This window comes from Procambarus clarkii, chromosome 16, assembly GCF_040958095.1.
Source record: "Procambarus clarkii isolate CNS0578487 chromosome 16, FALCON_Pclarkii_2.0, whole genome shotgun sequence".
NCBI classification, from domain to species: domain Eukaryota; kingdom Metazoa; phylum Arthropoda; class Malacostraca; order Decapoda; family Cambaridae; genus Procambarus; species Procambarus clarkii.
In genome coordinates this window covers 37,216,425-37,240,866 of record NC_091165.1, presented here as the reverse complement: position 1 = coordinate 37,240,866, position 24,442 = coordinate 37,216,425, and the positions used below count along the sequence as shown (strand labels likewise).

Genomic DNA, 24,442 nt, shown 5'->3' with positions numbered 1-24,442 from the left:
TAGGTAACATAGAGGACATCAACCTAGCAGTGCAATCTTTTCTTCAAAAAACTCTCAGCCTTTATAACACCCACTGTTCTATGCTAACAAAACAAGTCACAACTAAAAGGCTAAGCAATCCTTGGCTTACGAAGGGAATACTTAAATCCATTAATATAAAACATGACCTTGAGAAGAACTATAGGTTAGGAATCGTCTCCAAAGAATTTTCAAAGAATTACTCGTCATTGCTATCTAAAATAATTAGAAGAGCCAAAACTAAATACTACGAAGATAAATTTACCCAAACAAAGGGCAACATTAAGAAAATATGGAGCACAATTTCACAAATATTGGGATCAAAGAAGAGTTTAAATAACAAACTGTTATAAATTAGTGGGCTGCTATGGGGGATCTAGTATTATGGAGCAGGGTCAGCAGTTTGAATCAAGGTGTAACAGGGTAGTGACACAATTAGGCCTGGCCCCCAAGGAACATAGGTTCCTGTTTATACTTTAAGGTTTTAGAACAGTTCTGTCGTCTGGGATACAATTAACTACGCCACAAAACAGGAGTAATGGATACACCTCAAAAACTACCTTATGTATTAAACCCTCTTAACAATCCCCCCCATATACATTCACAACAATAACAATAATTACTTTACCACACTATCTTACGTTAACTACCTTGGTCCACGAAGGCAGGATACAAGGCTTACACTTGGGACAAGTTAGGGTAAAGTTTACTAGGCAAGGGACACTAGCAAGGACTCCAGGTAGCTTAGTACCACTGGAGAAACACGTGGTTCCACTGAGCCCCCTTTACAGTAAATTAGCAATATAAACACTAGCGATACCCTATACCATTACTACACACTTATGCCAGAAAACAAGAATGCAGCACTATACTTAGCTTTGTAAACCAGAAATTTTAGCCAAATATCCCCAGTTTGCTAACTGTAGGTAGTAACTAAGTAATTGTAACCTATCCACTGCTGCCCACTGGATGGGGGGCGGTGTGCAGGACAAACATATAAATTTTGACACTAGCTCTCCACATGTCAGTTGCTTAATTTAGAACCTGTACTTGAGGTCGATCTCGAACCCATTGTTGATGTGACGACTTATATTGAATTTTGTAACTAGCTCATCAAGATTGTAACTTGCTTAGCTAAATGAATTGTGGGGTTCAGTCCCTGAGCCCATTATGTGCCTCTGTACCACCAAAATCTTTTTCTTAAATTACATCACTATGGAGTCAGAGGACACTCCCTGCAATACCTCAAATCTTACCTTACTGACAGGCTCCAGTATGTTTCTGTGAATAATTCAATTTCTCCCACCCTACCCATCAACATTGGTGTTCCTCAGGGCAGCATACTTGGCCCTCTCCTCTTTCTCATCTACATTAATGACCTTCCAAATGCCTCCCAACACCTCAAACCAATTCTATTTGCTGACGACACAACCTTCATTTACTCCAGTCCTGACCCCTAGGAGCCAGTCGGCCGAGCGAACAGCACGCTGGACTTGTGATCCTGGGTTCGATCCCAGGCGCTGGCGAGAAACAATGTGCAGAGTTTCTTTCACCCTATGTCCCTGTTACCTAGCAGTAAAATAGATACCTGGGTGTTAGTCAGCTGTCACGGGCTGCTTCCTGGGGGTGGAGGCCTGGTCGAGGACCGGGCCACGGGGACACTAAAAAGCCCCAAAATCATCTCAAGATAACCTCAAAATAACCCCTTTGCTCTAAATGTCACAGTGAATACTGAGCTAAATAAAGTTCATCTTTGGCTAACTGCCAACAAACTCACCCTCAACATTAACAAAACTTTTTATATTTTGTTTGGCAATAAATCCTCAAATCAAATAAATCTCATGATGAATAATACCCAAATTTGTAACAAAATAGATGGCAAATTCCTTGGCGTTCTCATTGACCACAAGCTGAATTTCCAGGGACACATTCTAAATATATAAAAAAAGTTTCAAAAACTGTTGGTATTCTTTCTAAGATCAGATATGATGTTCCTCGCCCTGGCCTGGTGACGCTCTATTACTCCCTCACCTATCCTTATCTCAACTATGGTATTTGTGCTTGGGGTTCTACTACCCAAAATCATTTACGTCCTCTAATTACTTAACACGAAGCTGCTATTAGGACAATATCCAACTCTGGCCCCAGACATCACTCGGTACCCCTACTCAAATCTCTGAATATGTTAGAAATTAAGTCACTGCACATCCTCTTATGTGTATGTATGTATGTATATTATATATATATATATATATATATATATATATATATATATATATATATATATATATATATATATATATATATATATATATGTCGTACCTAGTAGCCAGAACGCACTTCTCAGCCTACTAGGCAAGGCCCGATTTGCCTAATAAGCCAAGTTTTCATGAATTGTTTTTCGACTACCTAACCTACCTAACCAAACCTAGCCTAACTTTTTCGGCTACCTAACCTAACCTAACATATAAAGATAGGTTAGGTTAGGTTAGGTAGGGTTGGTTAGGTTCGGTCATATATCTACGTTAATTTTAACTCCAATAAAAAAATGACCTCATACATAATGAAATGGGTAGCTTTATCATTTCATAAGAAAAAAATTGGAGAAAATATATTAATTCAGGAAAACTTGGCTTATTTGGCAAATCGGGCCTTGCATAGTAAGCCGAGTACGACGTTCTGGCTACTAGGTACAACATATATATATATATATATATATATATATATATATATATATATATATATATATATATATATATATATATATATGTCGTACCTAGTAGCCAGAACACACTTCTCAGCCTACTATGCAAGGCCCAATTTGCCTAATAAGCCAAGTTTTCATGAATTAATTGCTTTTCGACTACCTAACCTACCTAACCTAACCTAACCTAACTTTTTCGGCTACCTAACCTAACCTAACCTATAAAGATCGGTTAGGTTAGGTTAGGTAGGGTTGGTTAGGTTCGGTCATATATCTACGTTAATTTTAACTCCAATAAAAAAACATTGACCTCATACATAATGATATTGGTAGCTTTATCATTTCAAAAGAAAAAATTTAGAGAAAATATATTAATTCAGGAAAACTTGGCTTATTAGGCAAATCGGGCCTTGCATAGTAGGCCGAGAAGTGCATTCTGGCTACTAGGTACGACATATATATATATATATATATATATATATATATATATATATATATATATATATGTCGTACCTAGTAGCCAGAACTCACTTCTCAGCCTACTATTCAAGGCCCGATTTGCCTAATAAGCCAAGTTTTCCTGAATTAATATATTTACTATAATTTTTTTCTTATGAAATGATAAAGCAACCCTTTTCTCTATGTATGAGGTCAATTTTTTTTTATTGGAGTTAAAATTAACGTAGATATATGACCGAACCTAACCAACCCTACCTAACCTAACCTAACCTATATTTATAGGTAAGGTTAGGATAGGTAGCCAAAAAAAGCTAGGTTAGGTTAGGTTAGGTAGGTTAGGTAGACGAAAAAACATTAATTCATGAAAACTTGGCTTATTAGGCAAATCGGGCCTTGAATAGTAGGCTGAGAAGTGCGTTCTGGCTATTAGGTACGATATATATATATATATATATATATATATATATATATATATATATATATATATATATATATATATATATAATATATATATATATATATATATATATATATATATATATATATATATATATATATATATATATATATATATATATGTCGTACCTAGTAGCCAGAACGCACTTCTCAGCCTACTATGCAAGGCCCAATTTGCCTAATAAGCCAAGTTTTCATGAATTAATGTTTTTTCGACGACCTAACCTACCTAACCTAACCTAACCTACCTTTTTCGGTTACCTAACCCAACCTAACCTATAAAGATAGGATAGGTTAGGTTAGGTAGGGTTGGTTAGGTTCGGTCATATATCTACGTTAATTTTAACTACAATAAAACAAAATTGACCTCATACATAATGAAATGGGTAGCTTTATCATTTCATAAGAAAAAAAATTAGAGAAAATATATTAATTCAGGAAAACTTGGCTTATTAGGCAAATCGGGCATTGCATCGTAGGCTGAGAAGTGCGTTCTGGCTACTAGGTACGACATTATATATATATATATATATATATATATATATATATATATATATATATATATATATATATATATATATATATATATATATATATATATATATAAAACGCTGAACTGAAATGCCAATCCTGACCTTAAAAGCTTCATTGAAGGTTGTAGCAGAACCCATGAGCACCACCTAGTGTTACCTAGCAGTAAAATAGGTACCTGGGAGTTGGTCAGCTGTCACGGGCTGCTTCCTGGGGGTGGAGGCCTGGTCGAGGACCGGGCCGCGGGGACACTAAAGCCCCGAAATCATCACAAGATAACCACACCAGAAACAAATACCTTTTTGATATTCCAAGAGCACGTTTTAATCAAACTAGAAATGCTCTACAAATCAAGGGACCCAGAATGTGGAATGACCTTCCCAATCATGTTAAAGACTGTACCTCTCTCAACCAGTTTAAAATATATACTAAGCATTACCTAATTAACTCCCTGTAACGTACCCTTACCCATATAATGTCAACCCATGTCTGTTATTTTTAAACAATGCTGTTTGTCGACCAAATTGTATTTTTGCTGTTTTTCTGCCATGTTCCCCCTTTTTTATTTTTATATTGTCTGAACACATTTTATACTTTAATCTCAATTAGTATTAAGTTTTAGTCTTTAGTGTTTTTCCTGCCTGAAACGCTTTGCGTAATAGTGGCGTTAGGCATTGTATGTACTAGCTCTATCTATAAATTCATCAATATTTGTATCACCCCTTGTGTGTATGTACTTTACCTGAATAAACATTTGAATTTGAAATTTGAATTTGAATTAATTACAAAAGTTTTTTAAGTATTACCTATTAAATTTTAACTAGGACAAACCCTTACCTAACATCATTTTTGCTGCATTTTTATTTAACATTTTTTGTGTTGCATGTTCTAGAGTATTTTTTGTTTATCTGTATGCACACTACAGACTGCAGATCCTACTGCCTTAGAGTAGTCTTACGGGCTACTCATGCCCGTGCCTCCTCTTGGGCGGCTTAATCTTCACCAGTCAATCAATTTGAGTAGTCATGGCCTAACAATGATGGTTTAAATTATCATTATGTGATGAGGTAGATCATTCAGCTGATTCCTCTACATGTAGCTTGAACAAATGTGTGTCCAAGACCTCTTCCTCTGTTACACAATTTGGTTCTGTGTAACAATAAACCTAATTTATTTTTTAACATAAGTTAAAAAATATGACTAATATAAAAAAAATATGACTAACATTACTTATCAATATGAGTTATTAATGATCCATGGTTAACATTTATGATTTAATAAGGATAATGCTTTAATAAGGTAATAATAATAATGCGATCTATAATTTAAACCCTTTATTACTGAGGTATCTCAAGTAGGACTGAAAACGAGATGTCTTTTTCACACACAAGGTTATATACCCATGGAACCGCCTACCCGCTGAAGCTGTACATGCCAAAACTGTTAAACTTTAAAATCCAGCTAGAAAATATCATTAGGACAATTGGCGTGATGTTTAACAAACCGCCGGCTTTCTGTATTCGTCGAGGCCACTAGAGAGTTAGTGGCTCTTAGGTAAATTCAGGTAAATATAAATAATAATTTGCTCGAAACACTATGCGTTCTAGTGGCTTTAGGTATTGTATGTACTAACTCTATCTTTAAATTCCAACATTATGTTCGTAACTCATCTTTAATGTATGAACCTTTACCTGAATAAAAAAAATGTCTGCATCGCGTCTCAATCCTCCGAGCGACAACGAAAACCAAACAATATCTCTTAGAATTAGATAAAGACAAAATGTAACATATCTGTTTACTACAATGTCGGTGCTAACTGTAGAAATTGAAAAATACATAGTTTTACTTTGAAATAAACTAATTTGATTGGCCAAACGAAAAGCCTTAGTGACATCTATTGAGACTTCAGTGAACTACATCAAAATTGCTAATAACTGCGTGTGAACACCTTCCTGAATCGCACGTACGGCTCTTCTTACCGAGTACTTAAGTAAGTAATTATCAAAAGAAGGCACCAAACCGGGAAGGCTATGTAGCACCATCAAAGTGCTAAATAATCAGAGGGCGCTAAATATCACCAAGGATGCCAATACGAGAACAAAAACGCATAAGGCGAACGATATCAAAAGTATCCGAGTCACCCAGAATTCTATCGAGGGACAGGTGACTGCGAGGGGCGGTCGGAAAGCAAGACACACGCTCGTCCTGGAAGTCAGGACATTCAAGAAGGACATGCACGACCGTAAGAGGGACAATGCAACTAGGACAATAAGGAGCAGGGCGGAGCTCCATCAAGTGACCATGGGTTAAGCGAGTATGGCCAATACGCAACCTCGCCAGAGCTGTTTCCCACCGCCGGTTACGGTGGTAGGAGGACGGCCACGAGGAAACACAACACTTAAGAGTACGTAGTTTGTTACCAGTAACAGACGACCAAGAAGCCTGCCAACGGGTAAGGATGGAGGAATGGATAACTGGGTAAAAGTCGGAATATGGAATACCTTTACGTACCGAGTACTTAAGAACCTTCATAGCACAGCTATTTAATAAGAAATACATGGCGCTTCGTGAATCTAGGTCCTGATCTTTAGCTTTTCATTTTTGTATCGTTCTGTGTTTTTTAACGCCTTCAGTTTGCCTCTTGGTTATACCCCTCGGGATCTTTGAGTTCGTGGGCATGGTTGAGTATCTTCCTTCTGTGTTCAAAATTTGCAAATGGGTATTCTTACCATATTTGCTTCCGGCCTACCCAACCTCCCGACATCTGATATATTTGAGTCTTCAACCTTCCCCATCAGTGTCACTAACATTGCCTCAATGAGTTCCTTGTCATTCATGTCCTCCTCTTTCGCAAGGTTCCTTATAATGAGGTTGCTTTTTTCGTCCATGCCTATCCACGGTTTCTGCATCCCTCTCTTGAGCACCTACATCTCTATCCGGAAATCTGCCTACATCTGCTGAGTTCCCCCCCCCCCCCCCGAGTGTCTGGTTTACCTGATCATGCTATACTTATCGGTCTAACAAGTACATGGTGATGCCCACCTTCAAGAGAATATAGCTGCTCTGGAGAAAGTGCAACACCGGGCAACAAAAATAATTCCAGAGCTAAGTCATCTCTGGTATCAGGAACGGTTGAGGGCCACAAGGCTAACAACACTGCAAACCAGGAATAAGACAGGGCAGATTTTATTGAAAAATTATGAAAAATTTGGTGAATGTTGATCCGGAGAATTTCTTCAAACTTTCAGATGTAACACAAACAAGGAGCAACAGCTTCAAAGCAACAAGCCACAATATAGGACAGAAAACAGGAGATGCTTTTTCACCCACAGGGTTATAAACTCATGGAACTGCCTACCCGCCGAAGCGGTAAATACCAAGCCTATTGGATTTCAAAATCCAACTGGAAATGATTATCAACGCAAATAGTTGACATTCGACAGGTCGCCGGCTTCCTGTCCTGAAGCTCATCTATAAACTTTATAAATATTCTTGTAGTTTATTTTACTTGTTATTGTATATAAGTTGCATAACACATATTTTGTTTACCTGTTGCAATAAATACTGTAAATTAGGCTAGGTCCCCGCAAAGCTAATTACAGCTATGCATCATTTACGGGTTTACATATTTGATTTAATACAATTATTTAAATTATAATGCCACTTATTGTAAGCCTTAAACGCTATTTATTATCTACTTCATTTGTCCCACTATTGTAACTCTCGTATGTGCCTATTATCTACTTTCAATTATATTCCTAAATTTTACTTTTACATATAAAATACATATTGGGTCATACATTATCATTTAGTAAAGTTAATTCAATTATAATGCCGCATACTGTTAGACTTATTTTACTTATTATCTACTTCATTTAAGTCTTAGATTTTACTTATTATTTACTTTCAATGATATTACTAAACATTTAGTTTTACTTATATAAAATAAATATTTAGCCTAGCACAAGTTTCAGTCACGTCCCAAACAAATAGACTTATTAGTCTAACATGGCACAATAATAGACTTTCTAGTATGTCATAAAAATAGGCTTACTAGTCTAACGTGTCACAGTAATAGACTTATTAATCAGTTATTACTGGTAATAAATAACTATTAATAATCAAATAATTGCCCTATCATTGCAGGAGTGGAGATGTTGCCGTGTTCATGTGTTCAACTACTGTTTTGTTCATGTTGTATGTGGCAGTTGTTCTTCGGCGAGGATGACCTCAGTATGTTGACATCTCTCTGGGCGGTGTGTTGACGAGCGGTCCACCTCGACGCTGCTGGTGGCGCTGTTCATCATGGCTTCTGGGCCCACTACCGCCCACACCCTGGGCGGTGGTGGGCCCTATACCCACGCCGTGGGCGGTAGTGGGCCCCACACCCAATCCGTGGACGGTAGTGGGCCCCATACCCAACCCCTGGGTGGTAGTGGGCCCCATACCCAACCCGTGAGCGGTAGTGGGCCCCATACCCAACCCCTGGGTGGTAGTGGGCCCCATACCCAACCCGTGAGCGGTAGTGGGCCCCATACCCAACCCCTGGGTGGTAGTGGGCCCCATACCCAACCCGTGAGCGGTAGTGGGCCCCATACCCAACCCCTGGGTGGTAGTGGGCCCCACACCCAACCCGTGAGCGGTAGTGGGCCCCATACCCAACCCGTGGGCGGTAGTGGGCCTCATACCCAACCCGCGAGCGGTAAAGATATAAGACTACAGAGGCATATAATGGGCTCAGGAACTGAACCCCTAAAATCCTTTGGGTAGGCAAGTTACAGTCTTGAATGCTCGTCAAAGTGACTGTTTTCTTCAAAGTACCTGTTGCTATGAGCGCCCGTCCCAACACCTGTATGGAGGAGATAGACACGCGGAAGTGTTAATTACAACGATTTTTCTTAGTATGTTGCCCAGTACAATACCTGGGTATACAACCAGAGTACTCAGAATTATTAATACACTCATCACTGTCAGGGGTAACTGTCAGGGGGTCACTGTCAGGGGTCACTGTCAGGAGGGTCATCATAGGGGTCACTAAGGAGTCACTGTAAGGGGTCACTGTAAGGGGTCACAGTCAGGGATCATCATAGGGGTCACTGTAAGGGGTCACTGTCAGGGATCACTGTAAGTGGTCACTGTAAGGGCCCACTGTAAGGGATCACTGTCAGGGATCACTGTAAGGGGTCACTGTCAGGGATAACTGTAAGGGCCCACTGTAAGGGATCACTGTCAGGGGTCACTGTCAAGGGTCACTGTCAGGGATCACTGTCAGGGATCACTGTCAGGGGTCACTGTCAGGGATCATTGTAAGGGGTCACTGTCAGGGGTCACTGTCAGGGGTCACTGTCAGGGATCATTGTAAGGGGTCACTGTCAGGGATCACTGTCAAGGGTCACTGTCAGGGATCACTGTCAGGGGTCACTGTCAGGGATCACTGTCAGGGATCACTGTCAGGGGTCACTGTCAGGGATCACTGTCAGGGGTCACTGTCAGGGGTCACTGTAAGGGGTCACTGTCAGGGCCCACTGTCAGGGGTCACTGTCAGGGATCACTGTCAGGGGTCACTGTCAGGGGTCACTGTCAGGGGTCACTGTCAGGGGGTCACTGTCAGGGGTCACTGTCAGGGGTCACTGTCAGGGATCACTGTCAGGGGTCACTGTCAGGGGTCACTGTCAGGGGTCACTGTAAGGGCCCACTGTCAGGGGTCACTGTCAGGGATCACTGTCAGGGGTCACTGTCAGGGGTCACTGTCAGGGGTCACTGTCAGGGGTCACTGTCAGGGGGTCACTGTCAGGGGTCACTGTCAGGGGTCACTGTAAGGGGTCACTGTCAGGGCCCACTGTCAGGGGTCACTGTCAGGGATCACTGTCAGGGATCACTGTCAGGGGTCACTGTCAGGGGTCACTGTCAGGGGTCACTGTCAGGGCCCACTGTCAGGGGTCACTGTCAGGGATCACTGTCAGGGGTCACTGTCAGGGGTCACTGTCAGGGGGTCACTGTTAGGGGTCACTGTCAGGGATCATTGTAAGGGGTCACTGTCAGGGATCACTGTAAGGGCCCACTGTAAGGGATCACTGTCAGGGGTCACTGTCAAGGGTCACTGTCAGGGATCACTGTCAGGGGTCACTGTAAGGGGTCACTGCCAGGGCCCACTGTAAGGGGTCACTGTCAGGGATCACTGTCAGGGATCACTGTCAGGGGTCACTGTAAGGGGTCACTGTCAGGGGTCACTGTAAGGGGTCACTGTCAGGGCCCACTGTCAGGGGTCACTGTCAGGGATCACTGTCAGGGATCACTGTCAGGGGTCACTGTCAGGGATCACTGTCAGGGGTCACTGTCAGGGATCATTGTAAGGGGTCACTGTCAGGGGTCACTGTCAGGGGTCACTGTCAGGGATCACTGTAAGGGGTCACTGTAAGGAGTCACTGTCAGGGATCATTGTAAGGGGTCACTGTCAAGGATCACTGTAAGGGGTCATTGTAAGGGGTCACTGTAAGGAGTCACTGTCAGGGGTCATTGTAAGGGGTCACTGTAAGGAGTCACTGTAAGGGGTCACTAAGTGATCACTGTCAGCGGTCACTGTAAGGGGTCACTGTCAGGGATCACTGTAAGGGGTCACTGTAAGGAGTCACTGTAAGGGGTCATTGTAAGGAGTCACTGTAAGGGGTCACTAAGTGATCACTGTCAGCGGTCACTGTAAGGAGTCACTGTAAATGATCACTGTCAGGGGTCACAAGAATCAGTACCACAAGTAATCTATCAACAAAATTTTCACTAAAATATGTATTTTCAGCAGAAATGTTGGAAACCTTCTGAAAGAGACTTCAGTAAAGCACACGAAATTATTTTATTGAGAACCCAAAATTAAATAAAACATAAAGGAAATAATTTTGGGGACAAATTACCGACTCCAAAATATTACATTGACGGAACAGTTGGAGGTATATATATTTATGATGAATTAACACTTCAGGAACAAGTGCTTCGCCTCGCAGCCTCTGTTCGAACCCCAATTCTATAAAATGCTTCACCCAATTACTTAAAATACAAATAATCGCCAACAGAACCTAAACACCTAACCTAACCTATGATTATTTGTATTTTAGGCTTAACTATAAGCAAAATTGTTATATATATATATATATATATATATATATATATATATATATATATATATATATATATATATATATATAATAATAGTAATTTATATATGAGAGCAAACCAATGTTTAATACACAGTATGTTAAAATTGATGAATGCGTCTGGGGAGGACGGTCGCTGCTTTAACCAGCCTAGTGTGAGGACGCAATCCGTAATTAACAAAATATATAATGATAATGGAGTATCATTTTTATCATGAAAATGTATTCCATCCTCCTGTTTTGGTAGTACTTATAGTAGCGATGAGGACCATAGTACATATACTGACATACAACGCAATTAAAAAGTAGAAATCGGTACTACTGAATTTGGACAAACCGGAAAACGATTTTCTACTCATGTTGCAAAGACAAACTAACCTAACCTAACCTTCCTAGGCCTAATACACGCTAAGGCCTAATATAGTACATGTGTGTGCTATATTAGGCCTAGGAATATATAAGTTTATTTTTAGCTTCATTTTATCGGTCTCTATAAAGTGAATAGTGCAAAGTTCTACTATCTAATTTCTTAGAACGTCATTGGTTGTATAATAATAAATAAATAAATGTTTATTCAGGTAAGGTACATACATACAAGAGATTTTACAAAGAGTGATGGAGTTATAGATAGAGCTAGTACATACAATGCCTAAAGCCACTATTACGCAAAGCGTTTCGGGCAGGAAAAACATTAAAGACTAAACCTTAATACTAATTGATTTTCAAGTATAAAATGTGTTGAGAACAAATAAAAATAAAAAAGGGGGGAACATGGCTGAAAAAGCAGCACAAATACAATTAGGTCGACAAACAGCGTTGTTTAAAAAAACAGACATGGGTTGACAATAGGGGAGGTAAGGTAGGTTACAGGGAATTTATTAGGTAGTGCTTCGTTTTTATCTTAAACTGGTTGAGAGAGGTACAGTCATTAACATGGTTGGGAAGGTCATTCCACATTCTGGGTCCCTTGATTTGTAGAGCATTTCTAGTTTGATTAAGTCGTACTCTTGGAATATCAAAACTGTATTTATTTCTGGTGTGGAGCTCATGGGTTCTGTTACAACCTTCAATGAAGCTTTTGAGGTCAGGATTGGCATTACAGTTCAGCGTTTTATATATGTATAATACACATGAGAGAATGTGCAGTGATTTAATATCTAACATATTCAGAGATTTGAGTAAGGGTACCGAGTGATGTCTGGGGCCAGAATTGGATATTGTCCTAATAGCAGCTTTGTGTTGAGTAATTAGAAGACGTAAATGATTTTGGGTAGTAGAACCCCAAACACAAATACTATAGTTGAGATATGGATAGATGAGGGAGTAATAGAGAGTCACTAGGGCAGGGCGAGGTACATGATATCTGATCTTAGAAAGAATGTCAACAGTTTTTTATTTTTTTTTTATATATTTAGAATGTATCCCTGGAAATTCAGCTTGTGGTCAATGAGAACGCCAAGGAATTTGTCATCTATTTTGCTACAAATTTGAGTATTGTTTATTCTCAGATTTATTTGATTTGAGGATTTATTGACAAACAGAATATAGAAAGTTTTGTCAATGTTAAGGGTGAGTTTATTAGCAATTAGCCAAAGATGGACTTTATTTAGCTCAGTATTTACTGAGGCATTTAGAGCAAGGGGCTCAGGACTGGAGTAAATGTAGGTTGTGTCGTCAGCAAATAGAATTGGTTTGAGGTGTTGGGAGGCATTTGGAAGGTCATTAATGTAGATGAGAAAGAGGAGAGGGCCAAGTATGCTGCCCTGAGGAACACCAATGTTGATGGGTATGGTGGGAGAAATTGAATTATTCACAGAAACATACTGGAGCCTGTCAGTAAGGTAAGATTTGAGGTATTGTAGGGAGTGTCCTCTGACTCCATAATGATGTAATTTAAGAAGGTTTTGGTGGTTGACAGTGTCAAATGCCTTACGCAGGTCCACAAATCACCCAACAGGGAACTCATTTTTATCAAGAGCTGCATGAATCAAGTTAATCATACTAATAAGTGCATCGTTAGTGCTTTTTTTGGGGTCTGAAGCCATATTGACAAGAGCTAAGTATATTGTGTTTGGCTAGATAAGAGTAAAGCTGCTTGTAGATTAGTTTTTCAAATATTTTTGACAAGTTAGGCAGGATTGATATAAGTCTGTAGTTGTTAACATCAGTGAGATCACCACATTTGTGGACAGGGGTTACTCTCGCTTTTTTTAGAATATCTGGAAAGGTTTGGAGTTCAAGTGACTTGTTGAAGAGCAATGCAATAGCAGGGGCTAAAGATCTGGAGGCTTTTTTGTAAATTAAAGTTGGTATCTCCTCAAGGGCACTAGACTTGGTTTTAAGGGAAAGGATTATCTCATAATAGTGCACATAGTTACAAAAAGTACTATCTAATCAGGTGGACGGATTGCATAATACCTAAACAAGGAGGAAAGTTAATAGCAAGAATTGTGATGAAATAGTTTGGGATAAGTTACGGAAGAGAAATTATATTAGAAAACCGAATTTTTGTAAGGTAGACTATACAAAGTTAAGAAAAAAGAGAGAATTAAGAAATAAGCCTAAGAAATAAGACTTAGAAATAATCTAGAAAGACTAGATAAGCTTAATAGATAACCTCATCTCGTTACTTATAGTAGATAAAGATTTTGCCAGGATTTCAGGAAGGAAATATTAGAATTATTAGAAAAGATTACCTGAAAGATTACCCGAAAAGATTTCCTGAAAGCTTAGGAAGATTTACCTGAAACATCACCTGAAAGATTAGGAAAGATTGCAGATGATAAGAGGTCAGCAAACACTTTGAATTGTAGCGAGTAAACAATTTACTCGCCTCGATCTCTCATTTGCTTATTGGCAAAACTTAATATAGCACTAACTGCGAAGCTATAATCTTTTCCCCTAATTACAGGCAACATTCTTTCCATCCTTCAAAGCTACTGGAGGACGGTGAGGTGTAGTCCAATCATATTAGCAGTCGAGAAGCGATTAATCATCCACGGGCTCACCATAGCCCGTGCTACATGGACACTTCGTCCTGAGTAGCTAAATCTCTAACAACAACAACAGATTAATCATCCAAAACAGCCCCGCTCCTGTGCCAGGTAAGTTCACTACGGGCTCACCATAGCCCGTGCTACTAATTGGAACTTTTTGTTCCAAGTAGCTGAATCTTAAACAACAACAACGATTAATCATCCCGCGATAGCAGCTTGACGATTAAATGCGACCTCAGAATACTGAAAAGAATTACTGAACAAAAAATTGTACCACTTACGGGCTATTCATGCCCATGCCACCTCTTGGGTGGCTTAATCTTTATCAATCAATCAATCAATTAATCATCAGTATAATTTCCACAGTGATTCAGTTAACTGCTGTACAAACGCTTCGGAGTTACCACACCTCTTCAACCTCAAGAATGTAGCACTCGGTGTGTACAGTTCCAACAGACCCCAAGACGCTTAACTTCAACACAGAGCAGACAGCAGACTACGACCGCATCGAGTTTAGACACTCACCATCGAGCCGTCACCCACACAGAGCTCCGTGACTCTGGCCGCACTCAGCTCTCTGCTCTGCTCTAAGTTCCGTCTCAACGTCTACGACACTGCCAACAACCGACTGCTGTAACCATGACTACTAAATAAATACGAAAACCCACTAAACACTGTGTATCTAATCTACCCAACAACGTAACACAATCGTACGTTACAGAATGAATGCTTTACATCAGTGTTCACACTAGACAGATTGAAAGACATCCCATCACCCACACAAAAGTTCGAAGGAGGTGAAGAGAATGAATTAAGTAATATACCATTACATGCGACACACTCAGGAAGAGCATTGACAAACTAAAGGACTCAAAAGCCCCAGGTGTGGATGGATTTCAATCCAAAGTCGTACATTAACTGGCAAATGCACTATGCTTGCCACTGAAACCCCTTTTCAGAAAATCACTAGACCAAGAGATAGTTCTCCTGGATTGGAAATATGCAAAGGTTACCTCTATTCTCAAAAAAGGCAGAAAGCGCTCGGCAGACAACTACGGTCCACCAGCTTGATATCCCACATCTGCAAGCTCATGGAGAGAATCCTAAGGGAGGGAATCATTCTCCATCTCAGTGAACAATCTTGTAAAATCAACGCAACATGGGTTTGTTAAATATAGATCCTGCCTTACTAACCTGCTCACATTTCTGGAAACGGTAACCGGCTATTCAGACTAAAGACTTCCGGTAGATGTAGACTTTTACCGAAGCTTTTGACAAGGTACCACATGAGAGAATGGCAAGGAAATTAGAGGCACATGGAATTAATAAATTACTAATGGGAGAATACTGGAATGGATAAAATAATGGTTAAACATAGAAAACAGAGGGTCGTGCTAAATGGGAATGAATTTGACTGGGGAAATGTGTTAAGCGAAGTGCCACAGGGGCCAACCTGCGGGGCCAACCCTCTTTGTCATATACATCAATGACAGATGATAATATTACAAACCACATCATCAAATTTGCAGATGACACTAAGATCTACGGTAAAGTAGGGAAGTTAAGGTGATATTAATACCTTACAAAGAGCTCTACATGAACTCCATAAATGATCAGATGACTGACAAATGCTTTTTAATGTCGATAAATCCAAGACCTTACATGTGAGACACAGCAATCCACGTCACAACTACCAAATTGACAGCACTACCTTACAACAGACAGATGAAATAAAGGACCTTGGAGTCAGAATCCATCATTCACTAAAAGTTGCACAACAAGTGGGAGCAGCAGTAAAAATAGCGAACCAAACCCTGGGAATAATCAAGCGTACCTTTACCTTCAAGGAAAGGAAAGTGGTCGTTCAAGTGTTTAAGTCTCTGGTCCGCCCCACCTGGATTGTTGCATCCAGGCATGGAGACCTCGTCTTCAGAAAGACATAGCTGCTCTGGAGAAGGTGCAACACCGGGCAACAAAAGTCGTACCAGAGCTTAGTCATCTCTCGTATGAGGAAGGGTTGAGGGCCCCGGGGTTAACAACACTGTAGACCAGGCATGACAGGGCGGATCTCATCGAAAGCTTTAAAATACTGAGCAACCCGTGAAACCGCCTACCCGCCGAAGCCGTAAACGCCAAAGCTGTGCTGGGGTTTAAAATTCAGCTGGAAAAGATCGTCAGGGCAAATGGGGTGGACCTTTGACAAGCCGCCGGCTTCCTGTCCTCGTCGAGGCCACTAGTATTAGTGGCCCTTAGGTAAATTCAGGTAAAGATGGTGTACCCGGCGGTACCCGGGTCGCCCCGGTGCCAGGTATTCCCCGCACACCCTCTCTCTCTCTCTCTCTCTCTTCACATAAACACACACCTGCCTCGTCTCCTCCCATCACTGTCACAACACATCGTCTTCACTGTAAACATTGTCACCTCCCACGTGTCTACACTCACATACACCCTTCCTGTCTCCCTCATCACTGTAACCATTCTCACTATTCATTACCTCCATCACAGTAAGCAAAAGGTTCCACCCAGAACACATCTCTGTTATCTCAACATACATTTTACATAACGCATTAACATTTAAATGAATGCTAAGCTCTACAGATTCTGGACAGAACATTTTATATTCACCAATTTTGCTAATGGAAATAAGGGTCAGCCTCCATTGAGGAGGGGCAAAGGGAGGGGAGCCGACACCGACCCCCCCCCTCTCCCTTTAACACCTCTTATATAATCACTAGCATATCTGCAAAGTTGAGTGAGGCTAGCCTGGAGCGTCTGACCCTCCAACATTGGACAATCAAACAAACATTCCGTTTTACAGTTACAGATAAGTTACCTGATATTCTCCTCCTGAGAGTGTGGTTGTGGTAGAGTACTAGAACCACCACCAGCACCAGCACCAGCACCACCATCCCCAGCACCAACACCAGCACCTCCAGCGTGCTCTCCATCGCTGACCACTTGTCTGCACTGTGCTTCCCGGCTGCAAAGACACCAAATGCAAATAGAAATTGGATTAGTATATTAATAAATATCCTGTGAGCTGGGCATATTAGATGACCTTATAGTTAGTTTTTGGTCAACACTGTGTAATCTTTCACATAGAACAGGGTAGCAGCACATTGCTGTGTATACCTAAGCTTGTTAATAATAATAAAAAAACGAATGAAAAATATAGGCGTCCAATTGGCAAAACATTTTGACAATTCTTTTTCTCGATCTGCAACTTTTTTCAACTTCTTTCAATCGCACTCAGTTTCTTCTTAATATTTTCCTTCGTCGCCATAGCATTCCGTATCAGAAAACAATCTATGATTGTTTTCTAGACAATCTTAACAATAGACCTGACATAACACATTCACAATAAAACGAAAAAAGCCACTTAAACATGTCATTGCAATATATATTTGAGAGTTGTTTACTACTGGACCATCGTAAATTATATACAGGTGTTTTATTAGGGACAAACAAACACTGGGCTCAAGTTCAAGTTCAAGTATGTTTATTGAGATAAGCAATAAATACATCTCAAAGGGATAGAATAGCTTAGGCTATTTCTAACCCCCTAAGCACTGGGCTTGTGACTTGTGGCGGGAGAAACATGAAACTTCACGGCAACGTCCAGCATCACAACGGACCTCCAGGCCGTCTCGCCAGCGTCCCCAACGTCAAGAAACTGTCCTACTAAAGTGCCCTTATCCTAACCTACCAGAGGACCCAACAACAGAAAACGGGGCAGTATGTCAATTTCGCGAGCCGCTACCATTTTCTAGTACGACAATTTCTAGTCTTAGGTAGACTGCACGTCAAAATGCGACGTTCTATTAGGAGGACGGGTTGCTTTGGTTCCTCAGACGCCAGCGGCCACCAGTGCGCCACTGGAGTGAACAGATAGTTCGACCAACACTAGGAGACTGGTCGACCAGCACTAGGAGGCTGGTCGACCAGCACTAGGAGGCTGGTCGACCAGCACTAGGAGGCTGGTCGACCAGCACTAGGAGACTGGTCGACCAGCACTAGGAGGCTGGTCGACCAGCACTAGGAGGCTGGTCGACCAGCACTAGGAGGCTGGTCGACCAGCACTAGGAGGCTGGTCGACCAGCACTAGGAGGCTGGTCGACCATCACTAAAAGGCCGGTCGACCAGCACTAGGAGACTGGTCGACCATCACTAAAAGGCCGGTCGACCAGCACTAGGAGACTGGTCGACCAACACTAGGAGACTGGTCGACCAGCACTAGGAGACTGGTCGACCAGCACTAGGAGACTGGTCGACCAGCACTAGGAGACTGGTCGACCAGCACTAGGAGACTGGTCGACCAGCACTAGGAGACTGGTCGACCAGCACTAGGAGACTGGTCGACCAGCACTAGGAGACTGGTCGACCAGCACTAGGAGACTGGTCGACCAGCACTAGGAGACTGGTCGACCAGCACTAGGAGACTGGTCGACCAGCACTAGGAGACTGGTCGACCAGCACTAGGAGACTGGTCGACCAACACTAGGAGACTGGTCGACCAACACTAGGAGACTGGTCGACCAACACTAGGAGACTGGTCGACCAACACTAGGAGACTGGTCGACCAACACTAGGAGACTGGTCGACCAGCACTAGGAGACTGGTCGACCAGCACTAGGAGACTGGTCGACCAGCACTAGGAGACTGGTCGACCAGCACTAGGAGACTGGTCGACCAGCACTAGGAGACTGGTCGACCAGCACTAGGAGACTGGTCGACCAGCACTAGGAGACTGGTCGACCAGCACTAGGAGACTGGTCGACCAGCACTAGGAGACTGGTCGACCAGCACTAGGAGACTGGTCGACCAGCACTAGGAGGCTGGTCGACCAGCACTAGGAGGCTGGTCGACCAGCACTAGGAGGCTGGTCGACCAGCACTAAAAGGCCGGTCGACCAGCACTAGGAGACTGGTCGACCATCACTAAAAGGCCGGTCGACCAACACTAGGAGACTGGTCGACCAGCACTAGGAGACTGGTCGACCAGCACTAGGAGACTGGTCGACCAGCACTAGGAGACTGGTCGACCAGCACTAGGAGACTGGTCGACCATCACTAAAAGGCCGGTCGACCAGCACTAGGAGACTGGTCGACCAGCACTAGGAGACTGGTCGACCAGCACTAGGAGACTGGTCGACCAACACTAGGAGACTGGTCGACCAGCACTAGGAGACTGGTCGACCAGCACTAGGAGACTGGTCGACCAGCACTAGGAGACTGGTCGACCAGCACTAGGAGACTGGTCGACCAGCACTAGGAGACTGGTCGACCAGCACTAGGAGGCTGGTCGACCAGCACTAGGAGACTGGTCGACCAACACTAGGAGCCTGGTCGACCAACACTAGGAGACTGGTCGACCAGCACTAGGAGGCTGGTCGACCAACACTAGGAGGCTGGTCGACCAACACTAGGAGGCTGGTCGACCAACACTAGGAGGCTGGTCGACCAACACTAGGAGGCTGGTCGACCAACACTAGGAGACTGGTCGACCATCACTAGGAGCCTGGTCGACCATCACTAGGAGCCTGGTCGACCAACACTAGGAGGCTGGTCGACCAGCACTAGGTGGAAGGAGGTGGTGGACTCAACACATCCGCTCAAGCGCACTCTTTATCTATAAATCTTCTCACTACACTGCTAATCCCGACCTTAAGCGCCTGCTAGACTGCTGTAAGAGACCCACAGACGCCACACGAGAAACAAATCTCTCTCTGATATTCCTAGAGGGAGACTCAACCAAAACAGGAACGCCTTCCCTGGAAACACAAACCGTAACTGTCTATTTTCCGCTTGTTACAACTTGTAATAAAGTTGTTACATCTTGGCTTAACGTGTTTATGACGTATTAGAACGTTGTTACAACGTGCTATATTGGTTGTTATAACTGGTTAGGAGGTGTTAAAACTTGTTCGAACGTTGTACCAACGTTGTAATTTCGGTGTGTGTTTGGCGGGCTTGCCAGTCGCGGCTCCCAAACTGCGGAATGACCTCCCAAAAGTAATTCAAAACAAACATATCCCAACCAAAGGGAGCCGGTCGGCCGAGCGGACAGCACGCGGGACTTGTGAGCCTGTGGTCCTGGGTTCGATCCCAGGCGCCGGCGAGAAACAATGGGCAGAGTTTCTTTCACCCTATGCCCCTGTTACCTAGCAGTAAAATAGGTACCTGGGTGTTAGTCAGCTGTCACGGGCTGCTTCCTGGGGGTGGAAGCCTGGTCGAGGACCGGGCCGCGGGGACACTAAAAAGCCCCGAAATCATCTCAAGATAACCTCAAGATAACCAATTTTAAAGAGAGACTAAGAGATAGTTGAATAGTCGTCATGTAAAAAATTTCACTCACTTTACCTCATCTAAATAGTACTAATGTGTTTTGCTGTTAATTTAAGTTTTATATACATACAAATGTAGTCCTTTAATGCCTTTTATCACATATCTCCTAAATATTGTATATTTGCTATATTACTTGTTGAAGTTATATGTTAGCTATCTTCTTCTTTAAAGTGCGTTTACCAGCATTTGACCTTTAGATTTTTACTAATTTTGTTATGGTCGAAACGCTGAACGTTCTTTGGCTTTACTAGATATTCTCCCTCTGTATTTGTCATGTTTTTGCTATTACTAAAGTTAAAATCTATGTCTTTGTTATTGCAAGAAGTACAGTCTGTATGATGTCTATGTCAATGTATGTATGTATGACAGACTGTATAACAGTCTATGCCTGTCAACATTACGTGGCACCTCTGTATTCTACATCATTGCCTGTATTTCTTAAACAATTCACATGTGTGTGTGAGCTTCTAGTTTAATATTGTTTACCATGAAACTCTGTGCATAGTGGCCACATTAATACACAACCCCTGCACCGTAACATTTGTCTCTGTAACATAATCTTAATATTCTACCAATAAGATATTATTACTTACAGGAAAGCCCCAACTCCGTGCAGTTGACCCACTCCACGGGCCCCGAGCTGGTGGCTGCTATCTTGGTTATCATCACATACCCCAGTTGCTTGTACAGTCCGCCCCGGTACACCCCGTACACCCTAGCTGTCCCGGTCTCACCATGCTGGGTGCGAAACACGTGGAAATACTGTAGAGGAATTATCAGGGGGAAAGCACAAAGCCTTTACGACTATATCACACTTGGAAGGGGGTCAGGATAAGGATTTGGGATGGGACGGGGAAAAGGAATGGTGCCCAACCACTTGGATGGTCGGGGATCGAACGCCGACCTGTATGAAACGAGATCGTAGCTTTACCGTCCAGCCCAAGTAGTTGGGCGAAGCAAACTCTATTCATAATTTTAAAACTAGATATGATAGTGAAATAGTACAGAAGTCATTGCTTTAAACAACCGGCGGCAAGAAAGGCGGGATCCAAGAGCTAATAGCTCGATTCTAGAAGCACAAGTAGCAAATACAAATAGTAAATATTTACACAAACACAGAAAAAATAGTTAAAGCCAAATGGGTTGAACACCTAGAGAGTAATGACATAACAACGGACAATCATTTTAGTTTTCGAACAGGAAGATCCTGTGTAACAAATCTAGTTAGGTTTATGATAGAGCCACAGAGATACTACAGGACAGAGGTGGTTGGGTTGACTGTGTGTATCTAGATCTAAAAAAGGCCTATTTTCCAACTACACATAGGTAATTACACACACGCACACACACACACACGAACGCAAACAAACATATTGTCCTAATCTTGAAGTTGAGGAGTGAGAGTTGGGTTACTTGTTGTGTCAGGAGGTTGTGTCTCGTTCTCTGTACTGTAAATTAATAACTTATATCCTCATTCATCGCCGTTTTGTAATTCTCTCTCCAACTTTAATCAGAATTATTATCTACATTATTGTTATTGTTGTATTCATAAGACAGCTCTCCATAGTGGCAGCTCTATGTTCTTACTGTCACTATTTGTAGTATTAATGGAGCTGTAATAATAATACACAGAGAGTAATCACACTAACATGACTACATCAATGAGAAAATCCGTAGAAGCAGTGATGAGGGTTCGAACCTATGCGGTGGGAGTTGACACGCTCTAGCGACTAGACCACAACATGGTAGTGAGGACTGCAACCTGGAGTGCTACTGAACCCACGAGGATTTTCTGAGGCTTCTAGTGAAGCCGTAACAGGATTTTCACCCAATTTTCATCACTGTTCTTACGGATTTTCTCATTGATGTAGTCAAGTCAGTGTGATTACTCTGTTTGTATTGCAAGATGAGCATCAGAGGTAGAGCATTCCTGAATGACAGAGCCAGAGTGCATGGCTCTATTATCTAGGTGGGAAAGGAAGGGAACTATCAGGGGGTAAGCGCGAAGCCCTTACGACTCTATAGCACTTGGAAGGGATCGGGATAAGGATTTGGGATGGGACGGGGGGGGGGGAAAGAAATGGTGCCCAACCACTTGGACGGTCGGGGGATTGAAAGCCGACCTGCATGAAGCGAGACCGTCGCTCTACCGTCCAAGCCAAGTGGTTGGATCCAGGTGGTAGAACCCCATCACTCACACAATGTAGCAGTCCCAATTGTTACTTTCTTACAACTTGTTAGAAAATGGTTACATCTTGTTAGAAAGCTTTTATGACGTGTTCGAGATGTTACAACTTGTTCGAAGGTTGAAGCAACTTCCTAGTTTCGTCTAGTGTTTGGCGGGAAGGGTTACAGAGGCACAGAATGGGTTCATTCCTGAACCCTATAGTTTATTTAGCTAAGCAAGTGACAACATAGGTCCAAAAACAACGGTGAGGAGCAACGGGAAACCGGTACCGTTAGCACTCACCCCGATGTTGTGAACCTGTTGAACGGTGATCTCCGTGAACTGGTGGGTGTTGTTGGCGGAGAAGGAGACGCTGGTCTCGTCGTCCGGGCCGTTGTTGTCGTTGTCTAACTTGCGGAAGAAGACGGTGAGGTTGACTGTGGTCTCTGCCTCCTGCGGCCTGTACCACAACACCATGTTAACCTTGTTCGGGTCCACCAGGATCTCGGCGTGCTCTGTGTTGCCTCTGTCAGTGCAGGTTTCTGGGAGAGAGAAGGAGACAGGGAAGAGGCGAATTAAAAGCAGAAGACCAGGACGAGGATAAATGGAGAAGATTATTATGACAAAAAAAAAAAGTGCTGAAAATATTTTTTATTTCGGACAAAAGATATTCATGGCGAGTTATTTTCACATTGTCACTGAATACATTTGCACGCAAAAAGTCGAGTTGGAAGGTCCCAGCATAGAGCTGGAAGGTCCCAGCATAGAGGTGGATGGTCCCAGCACAGAGCTGGATGGTCCCAGCACAGAGCTGGATGGTCCCAGCACAGAGCTGGATGGTCCCAGCACAGAGCTGGATGGTCCCAGCATAGAGCTGGATGGTCCCAGCACAGAGCTGGATGGTCCCAGCATAGAGCTGGATGGTCCCAGCATAGAGCTGGAAGGTCCCAGCATTAAGCTGGAAGGTCCCACCATAGAGCTGGAAGGTCCCACCATAGAGCTGGAAGGTCCCACCATAGAGCTGGAAGGTCCCACCATAGAGCTGGAAGGTCCCACCATAGAGCTGGAAGGTCCCACCATAGAGCTGGAAGGTCCCACCATAGAGCTGGAAGGTCCCACCATAGAGCTGGAAGATCCCACCATAGAGCTGGAAGGTCCCACCATAGAGCTGGAAGGTCCCCACCATAGAGCTGGAAGGTCCCACCATAGAGCTGGAAGGTCCCACCATAGAGCTGGAAGGTCCCACCATAGAGCTGGAAGGTCCCCACCATAGAGCTGGAAGGTCCCAGCATAGAGCTGAAAGGTTCCAGCCAACATAGAGCTGGAACTAACCTGGCAAGGCTGTCACTATGTTACAAACAATACGATGAGACTGGTATTTCAATGATCCTATATAAGCAATACAGCAATACAGATTAATACAAAATCAGCACAATAACATTTCAATCATCACACTACATAATGTTGTTCATTAAGTCTTTACCAACCGTTCCGTACCGCGGCTTCCCAGGGTGAGAAACCTCAGTGGGAAAAAAATAAAGTTAACCTTATTTTTACGGACAGAGAAGAAACCTTTGGTGGAACTACCATGAGGCTTTTGTGGTGCTGACGCAAAGAAAGAA

General features: G+C 42.6%; 1 protein-coding gene across 6 annotated transcripts in view; it reads right to left on the bottom strand.

Annotated features, from left to right (window-relative positions):
• LOC123760143 (uncharacterized) overlaps window positions 1-24,442 on the bottom strand; it is a 58,110-nt gene that overhangs the window by 6,152 nt on the left and 27,516 nt on the right. For 3 of the 6 annotated variants that reach the window (XM_069325453.1, XM_045745649.2, XM_045745647.2), the window contains exons 2-4: window positions 23,124-23,362; window positions 21,247-21,391; window positions 17,143-17,289 (exon numbers count right to left, since the gene is read on the bottom strand). In XM_069325453.1, coding sequence (XP_069181554.1) covers window positions 17,143-17,289; window positions 21,247-21,391; window positions 23,124-23,362 — 531 coding nt within the window. Of the gene's footprint in view, window positions 1-5,487; window positions 9,018-17,142; window positions 17,290-21,246; window positions 21,392-23,123; window positions 23,363-24,442 lie in introns of those variants that run through there. The other 3 variants (XM_069325454.1, XM_045745648.2, XR_011228770.1) reach the window with 2 other exon arrangements.